This window comes from Thalia democratica, chromosome 3, assembly GCF_965202585.1.
Source record: "Thalia democratica chromosome 3, ktThaDemo2.hap1.1, whole genome shotgun sequence".
NCBI classification, from domain to species: Eukaryota; Metazoa; Chordata; class Thaliacea; order Salpida; family Salpidae; genus Thalia; species Thalia democratica.
The window spans coordinates 51,652,824-51,680,670 of record NC_139167.1 but is presented as its reverse complement, the minus strand read 5'-3'; the positions used below and the strand labels follow the sequence as shown (position 1 = coordinate 51,680,670).

General features: G+C 25.2%; 2 protein-coding genes across 2 annotated transcripts; one reads left to right on the top strand and one right to left on the bottom strand.

Moving 5' to 3' along the window:
• Window positions 1–3,017: 3,017 nt before the first annotated feature.
• Window positions 3,018–11,416, top strand: LOC145832377 (gonadotropin-releasing hormone receptor-like). The gene is made up of 8 exons (XM_082939696.1): window positions 3,018–3,161; window positions 6,103–6,319; window positions 9,045–9,151; window positions 9,356–9,478; window positions 9,640–9,741; window positions 10,029–10,146; window positions 10,623–10,828; window positions 11,069–11,416. The coding sequence occupies exons 1-8, from the start codon at window positions 3,018–3,020 to the stop codon at window positions 11,414–11,416; spliced, it is 1,365 nt and encodes a 454-aa protein (XP_082795822.1).
• Window positions 11,417–18,258: 6,842 nt separating this feature from the next.
• On the bottom strand, window positions 18,259–19,609 carry LOC145831375 (vesicle-trafficking protein SEC22b-B-like). Its single transcript, XM_082938617.1, has one exon. The coding sequence runs from the start codon at window positions 19,583–19,585 to the stop codon at window positions 18,938–18,940; it is 648 nt and encodes a 215-aa protein (XP_082794743.1). The 5' UTR covers window positions 19,586–19,609; the 3' UTR covers window positions 18,259–18,937.
• Window positions 19,610–27,847: the final 8,238 nt, after the last annotated feature.

The window sequence follows — 27,847 nt, the reverse complement described above, 5'->3', positions numbered from 1 at the left end:
TGATCCATGTAAACTATTGTATTTCAAAGTTTCTTTTAGCTAAATTGCAAGGAATGTTTTGAAAATCCTAAGTGTTCTAAAAGTTTAAATAAGATCACTTTAATTTTTTAAATCAAGTTTTTTGAGTGTCAATCTTAAATATCTATACGCTTTTATTTAAAATAAGTGACTGAAAATTCAAAAAAGTATTAATTGTAGAACAATAAAAAGATTTACAGTATACTGGTATTGTGAATTAGAAAACTTATCTATATAAAACATTGTTACTATAACTTTAAACTTAATTTTTGATAAATACTTTGATTAACTTTACATATAGAGCATTTGTGGAAAAAACTAAGTTAATATTTTAATAAAACATTCAACTTTACTCTAAACAGTGCTTATAAAACTTCTTTTTTTAACTAAAAAATATCTATAGAAAAAAATATCGATAAATTCTTTATTTCTATATCGACAATAAAAAAGAGATTCTCCTTTTTAGAATTTAAATTAAAATCAATCTATAAATTCTAATTTTTTGATAAGTCTTAAAGATAGTTTACTTATTTCAATAATAAATAAAGTTATAAGTATTTTTTATATTTGAAAATTTACAGACATTTAAATAAAGGATTTTTTTAATTACAAAATTTAACCCTTTTAGTACCTCGTATATTAGCTTAAAACTAAATATGCGAAGATATTTGGCTGGTGCGAAAAACCTTTCCATAATTTAGGCTTTAAGTTGATGTTTAATTTATCTATCTTTGTTTTTTATATGTAATAACCAATTGATTAAATCTTAAAGTAAAATTTATTTTTTAGTTATAACACTTTCTAATAACTACAGATAATATGTATTCTTTAAGTAGCTTTTACACAAATATAAGATTTGTATAAAAACTTAGAAGATACAAAGTAATACCACATTACTTTTTTATTTTAACTTAAGCTAGGATTTATTTTACCGTATAAAAAATAACTTTAATTGTTTGTTTATCCAAAGTCTTTTTTCAAGTGCGAAGTTACGCAGTAAGTTACATTACTTCTTAATCTAATAAAAACTTTAAAAATTTTTTATTTAACAACTCAAATTAAAAAATATACAACTACAAATAAATATTAGTACAGCTTCAAGATGTATTTAAGCAAGTTAAATAAAAAAAATATTTAATACTTTATTAATTTATTTTCGAAAATTTATACCAAACTCTAGTTCATTTTAGTCATAAACCAATAAGTTTAAAGTTTAATATGTGGTTCTAAAAAAATACTTCATTATAGAATTTTATGAAACTTCTCAAAATTCTCTATCAAAATTCGTTTACTACTTTATATTTTCATTACCAAGCATTTAGTATTTTTTTCCTAAATCATGGCATGTTTAACTTTCCAACTTTTATATACTTTCATAGAAATAATCATTACCAAAACAAGCATTTTTACATCCAGTTTTAATCGATAATTTGAAGTTTATGTTAGCAATAAAGCTTTTTTTTTATTACGTAATATAATATATATGCTTAAACTGACCATTCTCTACTTTATATTTTTCCAATACGAGTTACCATAAAAAAAAAGAGAAAAAGATTTTCTATTTACAAAAAAAATACTTTTTCTCCTTTTAAAGTTATAAATGTATACTTGTAAAGTATTTCTTCGTAAATATAAACTTTATTTTTACGATACTTATTTTGTTTAAAAAGTATTACTGAACTACCATTCCCCTTGTATAAAAGAAAAAGTATTCTTAGTAGTAAAAAAAAAGAAAAAAGGTCTCTTTTTTGTGAAAAGTATAAATATGGTTCTAAATATCTACATTGATAGATTTAGTTTTAAGGTTTTATAGATTTAAGTAGTTTTTGAAACTAGAAGTTATTTAACATTTAGGTTATAAAGGGATTAAAGACAGATTTTAACAGTATCAACACAGTAGTATAGAATTTTGAATTTTAAATTAGTTAGTATTCTAGGACTAAGCTATTAGTTTGAAAAAATACTTTTAAAAAGTACTTGGTCCAAAAGTTGAATAATTTTTGTAAACGCTTTAAAGTACTACTAATAAATAAAATACCGATTTAGAAATCTAGAACTTTGAAGCCTTAAACATAATGTAGACAACGATCATTAAAAAAAATAGTTTTTTAATTAATTTTAGTCTTTTATTATAAAAAATAATATGAAACGTATTTAAGTTTTTTAGTATTCTTCAAAAACTAGTTCAAAAATTCTGAAGTACAAATAAAATCTAAATAAAAAAAAAGTTTGTTATACAGTCACTAAGTTCTATAAGTAATTTAAAAAAATATTAATTATACAATCATTTAACTAAAATATTCAAAATCACATTAACATATTAAAATATAGATATCGTTAATAAATTTTTTAAACGTTAGATCGATATTTCTTCTTAGAACCTAGCTTTATAAAGAACAGACAAACAAAACTAAATTTACAAAACCTTTAGTTTACTTTAGAAAAAATTCTATTAAAATTTCCTTGTAAATGTAAATAAGCTGTGAAAACATATAAAGTTACTCATTTGCTTCAACGAACTATTTTAAATTTTTTATTTCATGTTATTTATAACTATAACTAGTAAACAAACTATTAGTTTTATCACATTACATAAAACACAACAAAAATTTTTTTTTTTGATAAATCGTGATTAAATATAATTTTAAGTTTTTAAAGCATATTTTTTTGTAAAAACTGTACTACTTTAAATAAACCTTAAAACTTATCAGTAACAAAAATGTTTAAATATTATTGAGATAAAGCTTTAATTTTTGTTCGTTTAAGACATTCTTTTACTACGCAAAATACTAAATATTTTATTTTTTGTTTCAGTGAAGATTTTACACAATAGTATAATTTAAATGTTAATAATTTTTAATTTGCTTATAAAAATAGTCAAGTTTTCAAAATTTTAAGCTAATTTTGTATTTTTTTTAATTATTTGTTTATCTTAAGAATTTCTTCAGAAATTTACGGTCGAACATTGTTTTAGCTTTTGTTAAATAATTTAAAACACAATGGCTAGTGTAAACGTTTCAAGTGATCTTTTAGTATTTTCCAACGAGTCTTTTGTATGTGATGTGACGGAGTCAGAACTAAATGCAACAAAATATTTTTTGCCACCAGGTCAAACAAACTACACTTGCGACAGTTTACTTTATGTTAGTTTCTTGTTATTTTATAACTTAAGTTTCGATGGACGGTTTTAATGTCTTTTAAAGCTCAAACTTGAATTGTTTTTAAAAAAGTATTTTATGCACATTGTTAACAAATCAAGTATGTTATCGACAATTTCTGAATATTATTGTGATTTAAAACAAAAAAAATTTTAGCGTTTTAAAAATAGTTTTAAAGGTGCATAATATCCAACTATTTTTTTTGTAGTTTTAAAAGTACATGAAAAAAAAGATTATTTTTAGAGTTAGAAAGTAGACCAAAAATAATATGAATCTTAAACAAAATTCAAAAGAGATACAAAAAACTGACTTGGCACTAAATATACTAAAAGAAAATATAACCTAAAAGAACCGATAATAGCCTAACAGATAAAGTTATCTTTAGATAAAAAAAGAAAAACTTAAAAAAAAAATCACTTTAAAACAGATTGAAACCAACAGGAGTTGTAAAAACAAAAATAAAACACGTTTTATGTATCAAAGTAAAGTCTAAAACTAGTAATTAAGAGATGCTTTGGATTTTAAAGACTAAAATTGCTTTTATTTCCTTTATTAACTTGTATATATAAAAAAATTTATTATTTTTAAGTTAGCTATTTTTGACAATCATAACATTTTAATGATTTTTTTCTTAATAAATCTTAAGTTTAAATTTAATGTAGTAACTTTAAACGAAAGATAAAAATGACTGATTTTTACTTGTAAAAGTTTTGTTAAAAAAACGAGCTGATATAAAAAGTTTTATAGTGAAATTTTATAAATGCATAAATAAGTTTGATTTTTCTTTAAACTACCTTTTCAAGCATATTTTTTTACAAGTATTTACAAGTAGTAATCAGATTTCTATTTTGGCATATTTGACGGAATGTAACTACTGGTTTTATTTTTTATTACTACATACATACTCACTCAACATTTTCTTAAATGTATTTTAAAGAAATTTATCAAGTTAAATTTATAAAAACTGCTTTAAAATAGTTAAGTTTACTTTTAAATATTTAAAAATTTTATCCACAAATAGTTTTTCAGTTGATTTTATTTTTTTATACCGTAAATCACCAATAACTAACTTACAAACACAATTTTAGTTGTTATACTTTCTTGTTGAAAGTTTAGAAAGCTAAAAAGTAAACTAGGAGCAGAAAATTTGTCTTAAAAATTATAGTCTAGACTTTTAATTTAAATTGTTAAAAACAGTACTTAATTTTTGAAGCTAGTTTTGATGTTGACACTTTTCCGACCATTTTTTTATATTAAATTAATCACTACTCTGCTGGTTTTTGAAAAAAACTAATTATACAGGATATAATCGGTAATAAAAATACTTTAAAGGTTTGTTTTCTTATATGTTTTTATTTTCAATCAAGAACTTTTTATAACTGCTAATTATGTAAAGTAAAAAAGTTTAACTATATATTTAATAAAAAAAATATTGATGTTAATACTTTTAATGTAATTATTTGAAAAATATATATACATATGTTAAGCTTTTTTCTCAATTATTAGTGTAGTTTTATTAATTTTCTTTAGATTTAAACAATTTAAACCTGGAGTTAATACTTTTTCCAAAAAATCATAAGTTTGTCATTTATTTTAAAAAGAAGTAGATTTTTGTTAATTTACTCAATATTTTGTTTTTAAAACTACAAAAAGTTTGGTTGATAAAAAAAAATAATTTATGTTACTATGTTTCTAACCATCATAATCTTATAAAAGTAAAAATCTAGAATTTTGTACCTTTTTTATCAAGAGTACTTCAAAGCTCTATTGTCAAGGAAAAACTTAATCAATCTTTTTTTCAATTAGTGAAAGTCGTCTATGACTAATTAAAATCAAACTGGAATATTAAAAATCAACACCACCGTATTTTTTATCTGATCAGATTTTATATTTGTCTAACAGCATTAATTAGATGTACCTTTTGATGCTAAGCTTTGCGGTGATTATTTTTTTTTAAATAAGTAACTTACAATTACTGATGGTATTTCACAAAATGAGCAAAAACTAATTTGTGTTTAATGTCGCAATATATTATTTAAACATTACTTTAATCAAGCTAATGAAGCTTTGCTCAACTTAACAATACCACTGATCATCAGTTACAAAAAACTAAATCTATATTTTACAGTAACTGATGATCACTGGTACTGTTACCACTGTGAAATTTTAGTTTTGCAATAAACTTAAACCACTAGCAAATCCTTCATCTCTCAATATATAAACACCTCGTGTAGGTTTTTTAAGTTATCTAATTGGCTAGTGGCTAACTAAAAATTTTGTTTTTTTCCAATATATTTTTATATAGTTTCATCTTCTCTGCTTTAAAAAAATATATTCTTTTAAAACACAACTTTCTAAACTAAAATTGAAAGCAACATTAATTAGTTTTTAAGTTTACTAAATTACTCTTTTAAGTCGAAAAAATCTCATTAAAACTAAGTTAATTTAATCAGATCTTTAAATGCCTTACTAGATTTTAAAGTTCAAGTTTAACTTATTTGATAATTCTTTTTATTTATATATTTACGATCCAACCCAAAACTTATTTTTACAATTAGTTTAAAATTAGCATTTTAAACCTTTTTTAACATTTTTTTCATTAAGCTCAACTTTCAGCTGTTTGTATTTTCATTCTATATAGAGCGGGGTTTTCTAAAGTGGGCGAGTTTGACTATAAAGGGGCGAAACGTAATTATCTTGTAAATGGGCACTGTAAAATAAAGTAGGCGGTTTTATACCATAGGGGCAAATAGGAAAATTAATTTCGGAAGCCCTGATGTAGAGACATAGTTTGTTCAAATTTATAATAACTTTTAAGTCACCTTAAATTTTTACTTGTGTTTTACTGTCTGCTTTTTATTTGCACGCTTTTCACCAGTTTTTTTAAATGGTTGCAGCAGTACACCAACAACAAAACAAACAACAGAACTTCAAGAAAGCCCACCGTCTTGTGTTCGACCAAACCCACGTGACCCGCATACTTGTCGCTTGGTTGGCCTTCGCAATTTCGTTGGCGGGAAACTCCCTCGTGCTCATGTGCGTCACCACGTGGCGGAGAAACGTGAAGATGACGCACACTCAGACGCTGATGCTGAACATATCGGTAGCCAACATCTGCTTCACTTGCACCGTCATGCCCACAGGTTTCCACTTTTTTTTAATGAGCAAAAACATAACATTGTTTATAAGTTTATTGAACAAAAACAAAAAACTAGCGTTCTCAATAATTTTTTTGTCTAAGGACTTGGGTGTACGAAAAGACCTCTCGGTCATCAAGTCGTACACCAAACTTAAATTACAATTAGCTAAAAAAAAGTAAAGTTTGTCGTTTTAATACGCAGCTACTGCCGATAATTAAAATACTTGTGTTTTATTTTACGCTTTAGCTCATATTAATACTTAGACTAAGAAAATATTTGGTAAAAAAAATTTAAGTACAATATTTGTACCTATCTCCCTGAACGCAAGTTGAAAACTCTAGTTGTTACAGTCGAAACCAAAATTATACTTAGTTTAACTTCTAAATAATTAGTTTATAAGTATTCAAAATATTAAACTTTGAATTTTATAATTTACACAGTAGCTTTTGTGTTAAAAGTTCTTTTGTTATAACCTTTATAAGGATTTTAACGAAAAAAAAGTATTAGAGAATAACCTAAATTTTAAACTTAAAATTTATTAGCAAAGTAATATGTAATATATAGTACTGAAACTATTATTTTAATACAAAAATATTTATAAACGTTATAATTACATTTTAATTAATAAACTTATTAAATTAGAACTAAAACTTAAAACCTAAGCTTTTTTACTGTCTAATCTTGAATAACACCTTAAAAGTTATAAGAACTTTAAAGGAACTTTAACAATATTTTAATTACATGGTTGCTTGTTGACAACAGTTATGTATCAAAAAATTCTACGGTTTTATATTTTAAAAACAGTTGTTACTTTATATCAAGTAACTGTTTTTATTGACTAAAAATCAATCATTAAAATTCTCTAAGTTTGATGTGATATTATGATGTTACCAATCACTAAAAAGTTAAATTGGTATAAATAAAACTTTAAGTTGTTTCTATATAAAAGAAGTTAAGTAAATAGTGCCGTTGCTGTTTTTAAAGAGCAAAAATTGTTTATAAAAAGTGTTATTTTATAAGTTTGTTTTTATTTTTACAGTTTTTTGGCTACTGTTACGGATTTTATACACTTAATCATATTTTATGGATTAAATATATAAAACAACTGAATAATTTATGTGAACTTGAAACTTGAACTGAAAAATCTAAACTTATAGATTATTTAAACTTTAACCAAAAATAACATGCGTTAACTGACATTAAAAAACAAAATAAATTTACAAACATTTGACTCTAAATAAAGAATAAAATCAATACCTTTTATTCAAATAAGTTAAGTGAATGTAAACGAGTTCATAAACCCAAGTGGTTAAAATAAAAAATATATACAAAAAGCAAATATTATATTTTATGATTTATTTTTAGGTTGTTATGATACATAGTACCAATCAATTTAACTATAAGCAACTTTAATCAGCTATTAACACTTAAATATTAGTTTTCTTTATTTCTATCGCTGACTGTTTGTAATTAAACTGTTTGTTATAATTTTTAAAACAACAGCAGCAGTTTTCAAAGTACTTAATTTTTTAAACTTAACAGGGTTTTTCTGTTTAATAGAAAAAATAATAAATAAATAACTTTAAAATTAATACTAATTTCCATTTTATAAATAGTTTATAAATATTAAATTACTTTAAAGTTTCTAATATAGGAACCATAAAAACATAAGCAAACGCTTTAAAACTTGAATTACTTTTGGTTTAAATAGTTACAAAATCAACAAAACTTAAAAAACTAGTAAACATATATAGCTTTCGTACAAATAATACAAAGAAAGTTTTTCAGGTTAAATAAATTTAAGACAAAGAAGACACAACAATGTTTTGTACCAAGTATGTATCTAGTTAACTTGCTAACCAAATTAATCGTAAAACTTTTTATTAAGTTAGTTTCAATAGCGGTTAGCGGTTTCTGATATTTTCCGTTTTAGTATTGGCAAACTAATAAAAAACTACTTTTTTTTTCCGTAACTATTTGCTATGTTGTTAAACTAAATTAAACTTATACTGATTAATCACAAACTCACCTTTTTTGTATGTTTATTTTCTGTCACACGCTTATTAAAAAAACTTTGTCATAAAATTTAGTCTTTATTTAAACTTGTAGTATAAAGTGATTCATTTTACTAAATATTATTTAAAAGTTGATCGAAACAGTTTTCGTTCTTTTTTTTGGAACTTATGGTTTACAGGAAAAACTGTGTAATAAATGAATACTAACTTAAAGTTTTTTATATGTCTTTAAAATCTTAAAGTGATTTTTAAGCAATTAGAATAATTCTAAGAAAAGTTATTTTCGTAAAATTACATTTCTATAGGGTACTAAGTTTGTAAGTATCACAGCAGTAACTATTTTTTGTAGCATATTTTGCTTAAAATAGCAATAATAAAAACAAATTTAACAAACATATTTTTTATAATACTAGCAACAACAGAAAGCCTCATTCTGCAAAAATATATCTTTTCATTTTCTAACCAAATACATGTATAATAATTTTAAACACATGTCGTAAATCGACAACCTAAATCTTTTATTAAAGTTCTTTAACTTGTGACTTCAAAAAAATATGCTCTTTAAAATCAAACTGAAAAATAGTTTGTTATAACTCATAAACTTTTTATATCGTTGCACTAAGCTATAAAGCTATACTGTAATCAAAAGTTTACAAGTTTATATGTTTTTTAAAGATAATTTTTAGTAAAAAAAGTAACTAACAAAACTACAGACGCAGTATGGCAGAAAACATTGCAATGGTATGGAGGTGGTATCTTGTGTCGGGTCGTTCAGGCTTCAAAACAGTTTTCAATGTTCGTTTCGTCTTTTATGGTGGCGGTTAGTAAAAAATCACTTTTTCGAATAACAACTTGAATATTAATAGTACTCACTACATGAGTTATTTGCAGAAAAAAGAAACACTTACTACAATTAACTGTTTTATACTTGAATGTATTTACAAAAAAATGTTTTATTTGACAATTACAGTTATATTTAAAAAACTATATTGGAAGTATATTCACCAAAAAGAAGTTTTATCAGACAATGGAGATTGACCGGGCGATCGGATTATTGAAGCCGGTTTCATCTGGCATGTTGAAAATAAGACTGAGAAGAATGCTGACTACAACATGGATAGTTTGCTTGATCGCTTCTATTCCTGCAGTAAGTAATCAGAATTTATTTTATTATTTGATTAAAAAAGAACTGATTAATATAAGTCTTAAATAAAACAACTGCATATTTCTTAACTGATTTGTTAGTATTGAAATGTTCAGCTCAAAATTTTGTTTAATAATACAAAACATAACTCATGTACGCTTCAGTTAGGTATATACGACTCTGTAGAGCATCACCCTTTTCCTTGTGTTTGTCCAAACAGTTCAATTGTTCAGTGCGTAGATTTCAGCATACTTTCACCAACTCAGGTATTTGTACAATATATTTTGTCAAAAATATTGCAGTGTTTTTCTATTAGCACTTATGTTTGTTATTGAACTGTATTATCAGATAAATGCTGGCTTAAAACTTGTTTTCAAACAAAATTTTCCTACATTTTTATTATATTGACCATTTTTAGGAATTTCGATCATCATTGCTTGTCAGTTTAAATAAGTATTCTAAGCTTGGTTTTATGTAATGTTGTATAGATAGGTTTTAATTATAAAAAAAAACTTTGTTTTGTAAAAAAGAATAAACTTAATTCTGATTATAGGTATCTGCTTACACTACTTACACTTCAATTATGTCTTTCTTTCTTCCACTAGTCACTATACTTACTTGCTTTGCCATAATTGCAACAAGAATAACACAGCTAGCCAAGAAAAACAGAGGTAACTTATACGTTTACAACTTTTGTTGTAAATACTTTGTTTTTTTCTTATGTTCTGTAAACTATCCTTGAACGGAAATGATAAGTTTACTCAAATTATTTTTTTTGTAATTTTCAAAGAGAACTTTTGAAATAAATAGTTCTTGAAAAATATCTGTGTAGCTTTTATTTTACATTCTTATTCTTTTGACTAACACTCATAGCAGTTAAAGTCGACAAAATTTTAAAAAACAAAAAGAATATCATAGTATTCTGTTTAACAGAGTTATAAATTTATCTATTTAATTTATACTAACTATTTATAAAAACATAAGATAATTTTAGTAAATTTTTACCATGGTATTTTTAAGATATTTTAAAGTAAATCAAACTAACTGTTTTTTTTTTTCGATGTCTACACTGTATAGCTTACGATGAAGAAAACATCATATTTTATCGTATAATAACGTAAATATTTTTAGTATAAACAATTTTAAGAAACTGAAAGAAACTCGGCTGGGTTCCGCAATTTACACAACAGCTCAACGAAAAAAAGTTTGGTTCGAAAAAGTTTGGAAAGGGCGAAGCGTCTTTCTCAGATGGTTACTTGTTTCATTACACTGACCTACGTTGCTTGCTGGGGTCCATACTACTCGACCTTGGTCATACAAAACACTTTTGATGTGAACAATATAAGCACTAATGTTAGTTTGTTTGTAAATTGTACGAAATTGTAATTATATTAGGTAGAATAAATAAAGAAAACGTTGAAAAAGCTTTATTTAAAATAAATATTTTGTATTCGCTAATAACGTACTTTTTATATTGTAACACAAAGTTTAGAAACAACTATACAAATTAAAACAAATAAAATTAAGCTTTATTAAAATTAAACTCTATTTGAATTTTTGTGTTTACTTTTAACGTACTATTACGACATAAAGGCAATCCAGTGGATGCTGATGACGTTATACTTGTCACCCTGTCTCCATCCTCTCATCATAGTCGTTCTGTTGAAAGACGTCAGGAGAAACCTGGGCTGCAGGAGTCCTTGCGACCTCAGAAAACTGTGGAGATTCAGACAAAAAGGCAACAGCAGGTTAGCAGTTCCTGTTCTTCGTTTTAATAAAAAAGTAACTGTTCAGCACAGTCGCAACGACAACTCAAGCGAAATGAAAAACAACGTTTACAACGTCAGCGGGTCTACAACAGTAAACCAAAACCTGTGCTCGTTGACTACTACGCACAGTTGCAGCTTTTTCAAAAATAATTCACTTCCAAGTATGACATAGTAGAAGTATGATGTAATAGTTTGAAGTAGTTGTAGGACGTTGTTATTGTGGTTATGTAAATTTAAGTTGAAGTCTTGTAGATTTAGAGTAGTAGGTAATCGTTTTAACTAGGTTATTTATTTAAATAGCTGATTTTAGAACTATAATTTAGTTGACAATTAAACTGTTCTATAAAAAATTTTGTTTAATTTTAGAGTAGAGTTTTACAACGTAGAACCACTTTTTTCCAACTTTATAACTTTAAAAAGTTATAAAAAATATTTTCGTCTGTCTAACACTTTTTTTGCTTCCTTCTGTTTTATTTCGTCTTTTTTGAAGCGGTCATACAAATAACTGTTTGGAAATAAAAGTTTGATAAAGTTATATTTCTAAAAAACAAAACTTATTTTAAAGTAATAATTATTTGACACATGTTTTTATAGAACTTATTAGAACTGTTTAGAAGTAACACCAGTATGCATAAAATTTATTTTACTGTGCAAAACTAAATTTCTGAGTAACTAAAAAATTCCAAAGTAATTTTGTAATGCATTTAGTTTGCTTTCAAAAGTTTTTTTTTTAGTATTCAACAAAAATAATGAAACATAATTTAACAGTTTTAAATTATATATAAAATTATATTAATTTGTCTCTTTTGACACATTGTTTTTTTTTTAGTCTTTTACTGAACAAAGCTTTAGAAAAAGTTGGGATGTGTTATACAATCTTCATTATAACTTTTATATAAACAGTAGTGGATCTTCAAGGAACATGAGTTCAAACACCAAAAGCAACAAGCTTCTCAAAGAAGTTATTCCTTTGTCAAGGACAACCAATGTATGATTTTGTAATGAAAACTTCACTTAGCTACAAGTCATCTTGGTACCTCCGTTTGGATTTCCGATTTCAGGAAATAGAATTTAAAAAAATTAAAACAAATTTCAATTTAGTTTTCGGTAACATTTTTCAGAAATAATAGTTTTATAATTTTTAAGCTCCCTACTTTTAATTTTACTGGTTTTACTATTTTCTTTTTACCTTTTCAAATTGTATAAAACCTTGCTTTTACGGTCAATTTACTTTTTATGTCATGTACTTGCAGTTTCATATCAAACAGAAAAACTCGTTTTTACTTAGCTTCACTAGAATTACGATATCAAACTAAAGTTGTTAGATATAGTATGAAAAAAAGTTGAATTTATGATATATAGTTGTATTATTTTAAAAGTTAATTTTAGTCACAATCATATTTTTGAAAGAAGGTGTAATAAATAACTTGAATTGTTTATTTTTCTACAATAATAAAAGAAAAAGCATTTTAAGCAACCAATAATTTAAGACATATCTTTTAATTAATGTAGTTTCTTTAAGTAATACCTATTTATGTTAATGATTAAAGATGAAAGTTTGAAGTATTTTACAGTTATTAAAAACTTTAATCAGCTGTACTGTTCTAAAATAAATTTTAGTTTGTTTTCAAATGTTATGTAAGATAACATTTAAAAGCATTAACAAACGAAATTATAATCTTAACTATCAAATTTAACTCTAAACTAAAAAGAAGAACAACAACAAACACTAGAATGTTAACATTTTGTTAACAACTTTAACTAATAAAGTATGTTTTAAAGTTTTATATAAAGGGACACTTTTTCACGGAAGGAAACTTTTGCATAGCATCAATTTTGCACGAGGGGTCCCTTTTGCACAAAGAGTCACTTTTGCACGAAGATACTTTTGCACGGGTTTAATTTTTTTTCTTTTTTAAATATTTTTTTTATTACTGTTACCCCTAACCCTTACTCTCGGTCGGTAATTTTATTTCTTTTTTTTTTTTTATTAATTAATTTTATAATTTTTTTATTCTCGAACAAAAGTAAACCTTCGTGCAAAAGTGACTCACCGTGCAAAAATGACCCTTTGTGCAAGAGTGTCTTCGTGCAAAAGTGTCCCTTCGTGCATATTTGACCCGTCCCCATATAAGCAAGCATCTTTATTTTTTAGTTCTTTTTTTTTCATTAACAATTTTCTTTTATTACTTTAATAACTTTGCTCTGTTTAAGTAGACTCTAAAAACTAGTCTACTGACAAACAGTGAAGCAATACTGTTTAGCTTATTGAATTTTTTTTTTCTTTCACGATGGAACAAGTTTTTAGTTTATACGCCTTAATGACAAAAAATGGTGTTTATTGATCAAAAACAGCTTTTAAAGCTCTACTAAACTTAAAAATTTGTTCTATTCTTAGTCTGTACCTTTTTTTTTTAGAAAATTCCAGAATGTTGAATTTTGAATGTTTTAGTGTGAAATACTGATGCAACAAAAGTTAATTTAAGAGAAAATAAATAGTCTGATGAAACAATTAATGCGCATTGTACAGCCAAATACAATTGTCGTATTGATGGTTACTGTAAAATTTTAATGCACAACTAGGCATTATAAAGACTAAGCTTAAAAAAAAAAAACAGAATATTGGTATTTCAAAAGTTAGTTGTAATTTTTCTGAGATTAGCTCTTTAAAACTTTTTGTGTGTATTTATAATATTTGTTTTAAAATTTTTTAATTGAACTAACATGGAAAACTGTTCTAAAAAACTGTGAGCTTGCTAAAACAGTATAAAATTTAAAACCTGGTTTAGTAAATTACAGCGCGGTAAGTCAGGTTTGGACTCTGTTCTGATCCATATCTTTCAGGAAAAATAAAAGTATCAAAATACTTCATCGCAACCCAATTGCCTACACGAAACAGTAAAAAAGTTGATATACTTCAATAAAAAGTAATTTAATAAGCTTAGCTTTTTTAGTATAGACATTTGTTTAAGGAAATTACATAAACTTAAATTATGATCAAGTATTGTTTTTTTTTTTTTGAAAAAATATATGTTTATTTTTGGTGTTTATTTGTTTGTACTTATAATAAAAATAAACAGACTTAGATTTTAGTAGCATGCACTTTAGAATTTTTTGCGTAACTATAATAAAAAGAAAGAAAGCTTAGATTTTCTTATTTTAAGCTAGATTTTTAGATTTTATACAAAAAATACTATATCAATAATACTAGTTAAATAGAGGTGGTAACTGTTCTATACGGCAGACCAGATTTAACAAAAAGTTAATTTGCGAGTCGAACCTTTTAAATAACATTTATAGCAGTTTACATAGTTTTAAAAATTGTTCTTTAAAGTTAAAAAACTTAAAGTAGTACTGTTATGAAGTTTTATTTGATTTTCGCAAGATATTTTCAAATTTAAAATACGTCGCTGGTCAAAGAAATCATTTGGGTGGATCTGACCCGCGGGTATACTTTTTAATGCAGTACTCTGCTATACGGTGACGAAACGTTAACGTTGTCGAGAGCGCAAAAGATGACATCAATACCTACGATGTCTTCGTCGTATCTTAAGAATTAGATCACCAATAAGAAAGTGTTGAGACATAAGTACTTTAACAAACATGTGCTTTACCCTCAGCTATGGCAAGCTTTGTTGGCTTGATCATGTTCTAAGAATGGGCGACGAACGAATCCCAAACTTGCACAGCGAGTTAGTCGTTTGCTAAAGCAACCGCAGTCGTCCAAAACTATGTCTTAAGGACGTCTGCAAGCGCGACTTAATGAGCTTAAATGTTAGCACTGATATTTATGAGGAGTTTGCTAATGACCGAGACAAATAGCGATCTTCTATAAACAAAAGACTAAAAGTGAGAAAAGCATTTTTTAGAAACCCAAGCAGACGAAGAAGTCAGAGTCAAAATAATTTTTACTTTAGTTTATTTATTTAATATATATTTATTTTTTGTTTCAATTACAATTTAATTTGTACAAGGTATTTTTTAGCTTAAAATACGTGGCAGGCCAGTGTTTTTATTGATAAGCATAGTCTGACCGCGGGTCGAACGTTGCCCACCTCAGGATTTTCTCCAGCTTTTAAAAAGTACACGTTTTGAGTCTATTTTTAGTTTAAATTAAGTTTAAGGTAAAAAACCGTGTTAATTAGTATAAAAAGATTAAAAAAATACTGTAAAACTACTTTAAATAAGTTTTTTAGTAAATATATTTTTGATGATGACCGAAAAACTTAATATACAAGATAATTTTTTTGTGTAAAATCGAAATTTTATTACTTAACATGTAAAAATTGTTTAAAATTTCAGGTTTTTTAGAGATTTTTGTTCAAAATTCCAGGTTATTGGACAACCCTGCCACCTCTACACTGTGCAACTAATTCAAACGATATAAAATAACTTATCTAATTATGACTATTATAAGAACATTAACTTTCTTTGTACTCTACTTCTGTTAATTAAGTAACAGATAAAGTACTATTGCAAGTCTAAAATTTAAATTTGAGATTTTGTAATACGTTAAAAATACGTAGTAAAAAAAATTTAAAACTGAAAATTTGCAATCTTCAAACTTACAAAAAAATTTATATGTAATTTATTGAAACTGAAGTTAATTATGCGTTGTATAAACTTGTTTTAGTTTGATAAATTATCTGATAGAAAGAACTTTGTGTAAAATTAAGAGCACGTATTTTAATTTTTTTTTTAAGTCTTACTACTTTCTTTGCTTATAAAAGGAAATTAATAGTTTTCAAGTTACTATATGAAACGAAACCAAAAAACAATCAACTAATTTCAATAAAAAGCGCTAATGATTGAGAAACGTATTAAATTAAACTTGGCACTATTAAAATAAAAATGATAATAAGGCAAAGTTACGTTATTTTAATCAAGTATTCCAAAACATTAGTTACAAACTTTGTACAACTTACAAAAAGCATTAAAATGTATAAAAGTTATATGCTGTTTTTTTTTTCAATTAAAACAATATTGTTATCAAAAGGTAAAATGGAAACTTTTTTTAATAAATAGACAGTAGTTTAGTATATTTTACTATAAACATAGACAATATATTTTATATATGGTTTAAAACTCTCGATAATTGGTAAATGTAGCAGATCAAAATATATTTTTAAAAGAACAAACATGTTTCAAACGGGATGCTTTTGCAAGCTGTTTTCAGAAGTGAACTCAATTCTATAAACAAAGTTTTTCGCAAAAAACAACAAATCTTACATTCTTATAAAATATTAAATTAGTAGTTACAATATTCTAGAATAAAAACTATATTCAGACCTTTGAAATTTTTTTATAGATATGCCAAAGTTTAGACTGAATTTTTCTCTAACATTTGTTGGTTGGCGCCCAGTTGCGCTTACAACCAGATGAAACAGTGTAGACTATAGGAACTTTTTGATATAATTTTATGTGTGCAAATTATAATTATTTAAATAGAGATGGCCCCAGGAAAATATCTTAAGAATTTGAGTTGTCATGTAACTGCTGCATGTTTATTTAATATTTTACTTTCACAATTATCCTCATTAATTCTGTAAAACTAAAATTAATCTCATTAAATGCATCTCTTAGAAACACTACCTTATCACTGATATGATAACTTTTTAGACACAATTGTCTCATTACACGATCAAAAGGCACATTTGCAAAAAAAGATATTTACAATTTAACAATCTACTTGAAAAATATTATTCTGAAAATTCTATAAAAGTTAATAAAATTTCAAATACGTGACATTATTCCAATACTTCAGAAAAAATAAAGAATTAGCCTGACGCGTATGAACTTTAAATATAAAAAAATTAATGCTAATATAAGCTTTAAGATAAGGCTACTAGTCTGTGGAACACCACTTAGCATATTTTTGTGTATATATTATTTTTAAACTTATAAACATGATTAAACTTATTAAATTAACTCTAAACCGTTTTTAAAAAGAATTCTGCTTAAAATAGAAAAATCAAAATAAATCATTGAATTAGTTACTATTTAATAAATAGCTAAAAAAATAATGTAGCTAATAGACTATTTTGCTTCAATTTTAAACGAAAAAAAATTCTGCTGGTTAGTACTAAAATGTATTCAGTAACAGTGTAAATTATGGTAAAAATATTGGTTATTATTATAAGAATGGGTTAACAAAACAAAAAAAAGTTTTGTTAAGTTTAGAATCCAAGCTAATAAAAAAAGAATTATAAATCCTATTTAAAAAGAAAATTATTAACGGGGTAGCCACTGGTTTTTGAGAAATTTCTTCCAGGTTTTTGTTAAATACATATTTTTTGGTCTATTTTTAGTTTAAAGTTAAGTTTAAGCTTCAAAATTGTGTTTAATTAGTATAACAACATTGAAAAGATACTGTAAAGTTACTTTTAATGTGTTTTTTAATCAAAAAAATGTTTGATGATGACAATTTTTTTTTTCTAGTTGATAGATTTTTTTTCGTGTCAGTTCAAAATTTTACTACATGTAAAAATAGTTTAAAATTACAGGCTTTTTTATTCCAAATTGTCGAATTACAGGTATTCCAGAATTCCAGGTTTAGTGGCCAACCTGTATAAACAACATAAAATTTAATAAAAGTATAAAAGAGTGCTAAACTAAAAATATACCGTATTTTAAGATAAATGCTAATACTTAAAACTAAACAAAAACAAAATTAAATTAGAGCCAAATAAAAAAGTATCAATCTTTTTTTAACCATAGAACAGTTTAGGCGGTTTCTATTTAACAACTTCACTTAAGTATCTGAACTTTTCTATAAAATATAAATTAGTAATACACCTTCTTTAATAACCTTTTACAACTAAATTTTTTAGTAATATTTATTTTTTGCATATTTAATTTAGAACTAGAAAGTTTTGCTCTAAAATTTCTATTAAACTTATAAAGATTAATTTATAGCTAATAAACATTTATATTATTTAGTTGAAAAAACTTTTTAACAGTTAAGAAGAAATAACATGTGAAAAGTACAACTTTTTTTGTAAAATGTTAGTTAAAAACTTACGATAAAACTAATCAACAAGTGTATAATTTATTACTTTGTTATTCATTGTTCCAGATATCAAAACAGGTGAAAAAACCATTTTCTACTGGGAAGTATAACCTACTTTGAATGTATGAAACAAGGTTAAGAACAGACAGTGTTTTCAAACATTAACACTTTATAACCATTACCATAAAACACACCAAAAACTTTATATTACGTAGAAAAGTATTTAGTTCACATTTGTACATATTATAATATATTTTTAAGTAATTTACGCTAGACTTACTAGGTATATATCTAAACAATATAAAACTTTAAAAACTTTGAAAAAAATTATTTAAGTTGACAAATTTACTACATTTTATGTTAATATATAGCAAATTGTTTGCAAATTAAGTGTTAGAAAGTTAAAAAAGATAGTATTTTTTCTAAAACCTGGTGAAATTATAAACTTTAAAAGTATAAAACTAAGTCAAGTTTAAGCAAAAATATATTTAAAAAATAAGCTTACTATCTAACTTTAGAATTAAAAACATGTTCTTTTGTTAACAGTTTAACTCTAAGTTCTGCTTAAATATGTTGTGAAACACACAATTTAATAAACTACAAACTTTTCAAAAATTATCAAAAAGTAAGAAAACAAGTGTTGAGGAATTGCAGCTATATTTGAAATGTGAACACAGGAATAGTTTACACAAACCAGAAAAACCTTAAGTAGATCATAAGAATAACTGTGAGGATACCGCCGCAAGCCAGTTTAATATGAGAAGATCTCAAGTTCAACGAGTGCGCGTCATCCCTGTACTTTTTGGACACGTCCGCCAACATGGTTGCTTTGTTTCCCAGCTCCGAAAGCTGTGTTCCTCTGCCCAAAATGTCATCCAAGTTTCCCACCATGATCCTCTGCACGTCCTGAAGCTCGTTTGAAACCAGGTTCAAGTTCCTCTTGGTCCTGCTGTCCATGTAGGACTTGCGGGAGCGCTGGATGTAAGTTTCGAACTCGATGAAGCAATAAGGTCTGGTCTGGCTGGCAATTCTTGCTCCATACTGCACAAAAAACTCCGACTGTATTTCGTTGAGGTAGGCGAAAGCAAGCTTCTTGCTAAAGGACTGTTCGCAGAGCACAAGGTAGCAGACGGCCTGGCTGATTATGTAGTGGAACATCAGTTTGTTGCTGGATTCGATGGAGAAGCGGTCGGGCGACTGCTGGTTCAGTTTTCTGAATATTTGTTTGGCCTGCCTCCTGTACTCATCAAGAGGCCTCTCTTCTTCTTCATGCATGGATGCACACAGAGCCAAGCCGTCGCCGACTCTTGCTATCATTGTCATCAACACCATGGCTACTTTTATTTTATTTGTTGTAAAACTGAAAAGTGGGTTATTAGTATAATTTCATTTCAAATGCTGGGTGTTTAAAAAATATAACCAAATGGTTAAACCTAACTAGTTATTAAACTTACAGTATGATGGTAAAATAAAATAATTATTAATTTCAAATAGCTGTAAATTTATCTAATTAATTAAAAAAATATTTCATGCATGGTATATTTCTGTAGCACATAAAGTAAAATTATTTAAAAAGGAGTAGAAAAATATAACTTAGTCTTCTCAAAAAAGTATGTAGTTTTAATCTCTATTTTGGATTTTTCATAATACATATATTGTAGTTTATTGAAAACTTGTAACATAACTATAAAAATTTTAGGTTTATTTTAATAAAAATTAGGTAGTCTGTGTCAAAAAAAATAAAAACCTAACATTGACAAAATTTTCTTATAACTATTATTCTAAAAATTTAATAAACAGTTAAAGGTTTTTTATAAATCACAAACAATCTGTTTAAATACACAAGTTAATTTTCATATCAATCATTACAATTAATTTTATTTAGTAAAAGTTATTTTCTATATAAGTATAAATAACAAAAAACATCGGCGAAAGTCAGCAGAGCAGAAGCCTGGACTTTCGTTTGCCGTGAGACAAGCTCAAGTTTAACAATAGGGTTGATCACGCCAATTTGATCATCAGACCACAAGTTTCGGTAGACTAAGACCGGTTTCGTCCTTATTAGGACTCATCAGTCAGTCACAACCGAAAAACTTGTAGTCGTCAATCTACAAACGGTTTATCATGATTTCACATGAATCAACCATTTGCTAGCAATGATCAGTGACGTCAGCATTGTCATTTGCTGTGCAACGTTTAAAACATTGTCCACTAAGCAAGACATCTGGCACGCTCGTTTTAGTATGATGTTTTTTGTTGATCATTACCTTATAAACACAGCTTGTCTGAAAAATGACACAATTTTTTAACATTTCCTAGCATAAATGTATCTAGATAAACAAACGACATATAAGGAACTTTTGCAAGTTTTATAAAAGATATTCTACTAAGTTATACCAGGTGAAGGCATTGGAAACAAAATTAAATGTTTTTGTAAATTTTTAAGAAATTTTGGAATTTTTTTCTGACTTTAAAGGACTTTTAATTAATTTTTACCATTTGAAGTCTTTGAAAAACAAGGAATTTTGTAAATTTTAACTGACAAAATCTGACTTTTTCTTTTTTAATTTTATCAAATTTCCTGACTTTTCCTGACTTTTTTTCAAAACCCCCCATTTTTTCCTGACTTTTCCTGACTTTTGTCATTTTTTTTAATTTCTCCTGACTTTTCCTGATTTCCTTATTTTTCCTGACCGAGTGGCAACCCTGACTGAATGGATCATGAACTTGTTAACAACATTGCTGTTCTTCATTTCTTATTAACGTTTACAATAAACTCCAGCTTCTGTTAGTAAGCAACACTTCTTCTAAAACTTATCAAACAAAATATTATAATTACTGCAAGCTAATCATGTTTGACACCAGATATATTCAATAAACAATTAAATGACAACATTTTAATACTTTTTTTTAGTAAATAGTATTATAAAAAATACTTCAATGGATTACACATAACAAGGTAAAAAAAAAGTGTAAAACAACTTTTATTTATAGTATGTCATAGCAGTTTAATATACAAGCCTTAGAAGACTTATTATACCTCAAAACTCATTGAATTATAACTTCAACTTAATAATATTTTAAATGATAATAAATCCAGCTTTTCTTATAAAATAATACATTGATACCCAAGTTAATCCTAAATTATGCTTTGCTTCTTACTAGAGTTATTTGTTAAATTTTTAGAATAGAGTTTTAAAACTAATAAACTAATAAAATAATTTATTTTCAATGTTTGTACTGTGTATAGTTTCACAATGTAATTGAATTAACATAATAAAATGTTAGGAGTTAATAGTTGGTTGTTAGTAATTATAAAATAACTATTCAAAACTACTTTAATTATTAGCTATAGAAAATAACTACTACAACTTAATAATTATTTATACTTTTGCAACAACAAGAACAAAAAAGCAACAAGTTAAGTATTAAAAGATAATAAAATATCTAATAAAATAATTTATTTTCAATGTTTGTACTGTGTATAGTTTCACAATGTAATTGAATTAACATAATAAAATGTTAGGAGTTAATAGTTGGTTGTTAGTAATTATAAAATAACTATTCAAAACTACTTTAATTATTAGCTATAGAAAATAACTACTACAACTTAATAATTATTTATACTTTTGCAACAACAAGAACAAAAAAGCAACAAGTTAAGTATTAAAAGACCTAATTAGGATATATACTTGAGTGAACTTGTCAATCAACAATTCATATTTAAAAGTAATATTTTTTTAGAAAAAAAAATATCTCATATTCGAAATATATCCCTTATTTGCTTTTTTAACTCATAACCAAAGAACTAAGTACTAGTATGTTGTCTACCTGTAAATCAAAAATAGTTGCCTTTTTCTAATTAGTTTTAACAAATGCTGTTTCAAAAGTTAAAACTTTATACTGAATTCTAATTCTTAGTATATAAATAAATGAGCTTCATTGATATTCTTAACACACATTGTAAATTGTATTCTACACAGTTACTACATCATGAGTATAAAATATTTTTTTACCAAAAAATTATAAAAGTGTGAGCTTGTGTATTTTATGTTTTTTTTTCTTATGGATTGTTTTATAGATTGGGTTTTTAATTAAATAGTTGTCAGTTTTTTACAGAGTGGCATGTTTGTAAAGCTTGGCATATTTTTAATGGGTAAAATGTTTAATTTTTTTAATACAAACACCCTGGCCTACTTCCTAACTCCTAATTTTACTACTTGTTAAGTAAACAAAGCTGGTATTCTTGGACAAATAAAAAACTGCCTGAGTAATTAAATACAAAATTGTGAGAACACTTTTGAAAATAGTTGTAAGAGTAAGGAACTGCAAAAATTTTCTCACATATACAACTTACTATCAACTGTGAAACAAATATATGCCAACAGCTAAACAGTTTTTTGTTCTGTTTAAATTATTATTTTCACAGGAGTATTCAAGAAAACTTTTCAAATTTCAAATAATATTAGGTTCAAATTTTTTTACTATTCTTAAAGTAAAACAGTTAACTTTTTAAAATTCATTGAAGCTCTTAAACTATTTTTACTTTTAACAAACTTCATTCAAAGTTTATAAATTTTACATTCATCAAAATATTAACTTAAAATACTTTAATTAAACTAAATCAAACGTTGAATACTGTTTAAAAATCTCGGACCTTATTCTATAATCAGAGTTCTTGATTAATTTACAAAAAAACCAATGGTAATTTTTGAAAAAACTTTTTTTATCTCATAAACTGTAGGACTTTGATAAGAATCTATTTTTATCTGAATTAATTTTTATTGACTATTGTGGACAGAATTTAAAACTAAGTAAGCTTAGTGAAGTTACAATTACTGCTGCATTAGACATAAAGTAAGTACAATAAAAAGTGAATTAAACTTAATTTATTTACTAAAGAGCTCTTAGACAAAAAATATATTATGTTTAATGCATCACTTGATTCAAAACTAAATTACAAATAAAAGGCAATTAAAGTGAACTATCTAACAATTCTAACATTTTAGCTAGTCCCAAAACCAAAGTTTTAAATTAAGAATTAAATTAATCTAAATACTGTGAAATAAACAAAAATGTAAAAGCAGATTGTGAATTACAGTCACTTCTTGCATATCTACACACATTGTGTCCACAGCAAAAGTGTGTAACTAAACAATAACTAAGTGAGAGAACGTAACTAATCGAGAGGGAGATTAAGTTTTTAAATTAAGAATTAAATTAATCTAAATACTGTGAAATTAACAAAAATGTAAAAGCAGATTGTGAATTACAGTCACTTCTTGCATATCTACACACATTGTGTCCACAGCAAAAGTGTGTAACTAAACAATAACTAAGTGAGAGAACGTAACTAATCTAGCTGTTTTCTTATTTTGTATTTGATTAAATACAGTTTTTTGACTTTCCTATTTATTTTGTTTACAAAAATAGTTTTCATTTAAGTTGTACATATATTTGAAAAAAAAATCATAAAAAATTATGTGTATACAAAGTACTTTTTTTTTTACTATGTTTCTTGCCCACCTAAGAATAAATTTTGTCTAATACCATGCAATTGAGGCACAATTAAATGTTTATCCAACTAAAAAGGAACGTAATTTTACAAAGTCTAAATATATATAGAAAGGATTTACAATTTAAAATTATGTATATTATAAATTAAACACAATACTAACTCAAAGTGTACAATAAATTTACAATATTAGAGATTCTTTTTTTGAGAACTCTAAAATGCGTAATTAAACAAGAGTGCTAAGCAAGAGGTGACTGTAACTGCAAAATATCATTAACTTAAAACTAAATCAATCTAAACTCAGTTGAAAAATATCAAAAAACTGACTGAATTTTTTTTCAATATTTAAAAAAAAAACAATCTAGTTTAAGTTAGACAAAGTTTTACAGAACTTCTCAAATTAAAAAATAAATAAAATGTTCTGAGTTTATGACAACCCTGTATTTATTGAAAATTTGTTTTAAATTATCTAAAATACCAACTTGAATAAATATCAGGGTTGTCAAACACTTAGCTCAGATTACTCAGGCTAACTTGAGAATTTTTTAAAACTGAAGCTGACTTAGTCTAGTTTGAGGATATAAAAAAATTGGATGACTGAGACCAACTTGACACTAGTTGACAAAATCACCTTAATTAAAAGATTTTTTGAGAAACTCAGACTAATTTTTATGTAAAATTTAGATTAGATAAGTTGATTCAATTTTTAGCATTTAGTTTTTCTAAAGCTGAGTATCACTAAAACTTTGTTTAATTGTTTATAAAATAATTTTACAGCTATCTTTTGTGATAAAACATTTATAAGTTCTTAAAAAGTAAGGATAGTTTCCAATATCATATTACAGGATAGCAATTGGGTTTTAAGAAACTTCTTCAAGTTTTCTGATTTTCTTCCAATGTTTTTTTGCGTCCAGGTAGGAAAATACTTTAAGAAGTACAATACTAAAAAGATACTGTTATGCTACTTTAAATGTGTTTATAATTAAATAATACTCAAAATACCCCACAATTTTTTTAAAATTATAGTTTTAATTTATTATCCTCTCTACTTTATCTTTTACTTGTTTAAAAACTGTTTAGAATTCTTTTTTTTCTAATTATTAAGTTTAAGTTTTGTTTAAACCTGTATTTTTAGTTTCTAGTTCAAGGAAACCCCACAATCACTAGTTTTACAAAAGCATACTCACTTATGCTTGTAAGCATCTATTTTAAGTTTTTTTTACTTTTTAGAGTTGTCATTTTTATATGTTCACTAGTATCTGCTGATTTCATTTATTTATTTAAGGTTTAACAACCATAACATTTTTTTTGTGAAAATTTTATATTTTAGTACTACTGTATCTTTTAAAAAAAGATATTAAAATTGCAGTTCTTAAAAGGGTTGCTATACTCTGAAGCATAAAGACAGCCTTAAAGACTGAAAACTAGCCTGAGTTTATTGTAAAGAAGAAAAAAATTATAAGAGCCAGAAGCAGATGAAAACTACTTTAAATCATTAACTACCTAAAATTATCAAAATTTTAACAAAACTACTCAACAATTAAACATAAAAAAAATGTACATAAAATACTGTTTTCAATCGGAAGAAAAATATCTGAACTATCATGAGTCAGCCTTAGTTTATTTAAAAAGCTAAAACTAAACTAAGTTTTACAAAAATTTCAAAATAGCCCAAGTTATCTCGAGTGTGTGGCAACCATGTTTTATGAAAAAGTTAAAATTTCACTAAAGTACCATTATTGTCAATGAAATGTTATCATTTGATATGACCATGGTTGCTGATCAAAGATCAAGAATTTCCTGAATTTTGACCAAAATTTTTTTGACTTTTCTAAACCAAGCTCTTAATTTGAACTTATTCTAAAATACATAATCTAACACAAAAAACTATATAAAGCTTTCAATCTAATGTTAATACAGGTTAAAACAACAGCTTTTTTTTCCTGAATTAAATCATCAAACTTCCATTACATAATTTGAACCATCTGTGCATGATTGATGTATTTGCAACAAACATCTCTATCAGCAAAATACTTGTATTATTACCTTATAAACACAGCTTGTCTGAAAAAAGACACAAATTTTTAGCATTTCCTACCATAAGTTTTACTTATATAAATTGTTCACTTAGTTTAATAAAATAATACCCAAACTATTTGTTATAAAATCCCTAACCTAAAACTCAATTAAAAATGAATATACTTAATTAACTGTAAAAAAAGTTACATGACAATTCAAATTCAGGCAACACAAATTCCGACAATTCAAATTCTTAAAAAAATTTATAAAAGACCATATCTCAAAAAGTAATATAAATTTGAAAAAAAATATGCGTATGTATTTTATTAATATCTACAAGCCACTTCTATCCTTTTTAAAAAATCTAAAATATTTTTAAAGATATTTTAAAATTACAAAAAATAACTATATTTTTTACTTTAATAAAGCTATATCTCAAAAAATAGTCAATTTCTTGCAAAAAGAAAAAAATGGCCTGTAGATATGAATATGATTTACATATGCATTTTTTTATTTTAGACAAATATACATTACTTTTTTATTTATAGCTGTTTAAATTTTATATTAAGAATTTTATTTGTCAGAATTTAAATTGTCCAAATTTGAATAGTCATGCACCCGTAAAAAAATACATAAAAAAGTAAACTATATATCTGTTGTAAATAATATTATCTTATCATTTAGTATAAGATTTGTAACAAATAAATATACTCTTATTTATTTTAAAAATTTAGGTTATTCTAAAAAAAATACAAATAATATGTAAACTTACTCTTGGCATATACCTTTCTTATAGCTTATTTTATAAATTTAAAGAACTTTGAAAAAATTATATAGAGAGGTAAAGTATACACATCAGTTTGTATTATACTTAACTGCTTAATTATAAAGAATTCATTATTTACTTAAACAAAAAACACTTTGATTCTAAAATTATGCTAGATAAACTTTTGTGTATATATCACAGTTCACTATGAAAGTGGCCTTGCTACAGATCATCAATACTAAAATGCTTACAAAATCTGCTTGTTCAAGTAGGTACATGTTCAATATGTTAATAGAAAAATTTTTCAGTTTTATAAAGGATATTATACTAATTTATACCATATAAAAGCATTAGAAATTAAATAATTTTGTAAATTTCTAGGAAAATTTAGGAATTTTTTCCGACTTTAAAGGATTTTTAATTAATTTTTACCATTTGAAGGCTTTGTGAAATAAGAAATTTTGTTAATTTAAACTGAGAAAATCTGACTTATTTTAAAACTTTATTAACTTTCCTGACTTTTCCTGACTTTTTTTCAAAACCCCCCATTTTTTCCTGACTTTTGTCATTTTTTAACTTTTCCTGACAACCTTGTATGATATTACAGTTTGATTTTTTTTATAAAAATATTAAATATGTTGTTATTTAAGGCAGATTCCCACAGCGCATTAAACATTTTATTTTTGTTTTGTTATATTTTTTTAAAACTTTTAAAGCTAACATTTCAAGAAACTTATGATGTCATTTTTAACTGTTCAAAATATAGTTTTAATTGTTTGCTAACAAAAGATCCTAGTAAAGTAACTTCACTGGAATATAAATAAAAACAAATTATACAGTAATCTTCCTTTATTCTACCAACATATGTTTCTGTGTGTCAACGAATCAACACACTTCAACTGGGTTCTGTAAAAAAATTAATTACTGTAATGAGAGAATAGAAGCATAGAATAAAGTAGGTGTATATATGTTTTCATTAAAATAAGATATGTTCTACAGATAATAGTTATTGATAGGTGAAATACTTAACATTAACTCCGACTGTTATAAAACTATATGACATTTGTAATTATTAAGTCTAAAATAAATAAGTAAGCTAAATTACACAACAAAATATAATATAAACAAACAACTTACGTTAATAGGAAAGATAACTAAATCAAAATTTACCATTGTTAACTAACGAAAAAAATACATTTGTTAAAACTAATAATTACGTCACAATGTAAATGAGGCCACCTAAACTATTCAATTTGTACTGCAAGAACATTAATTTTGTTTTTATGTAATCTAT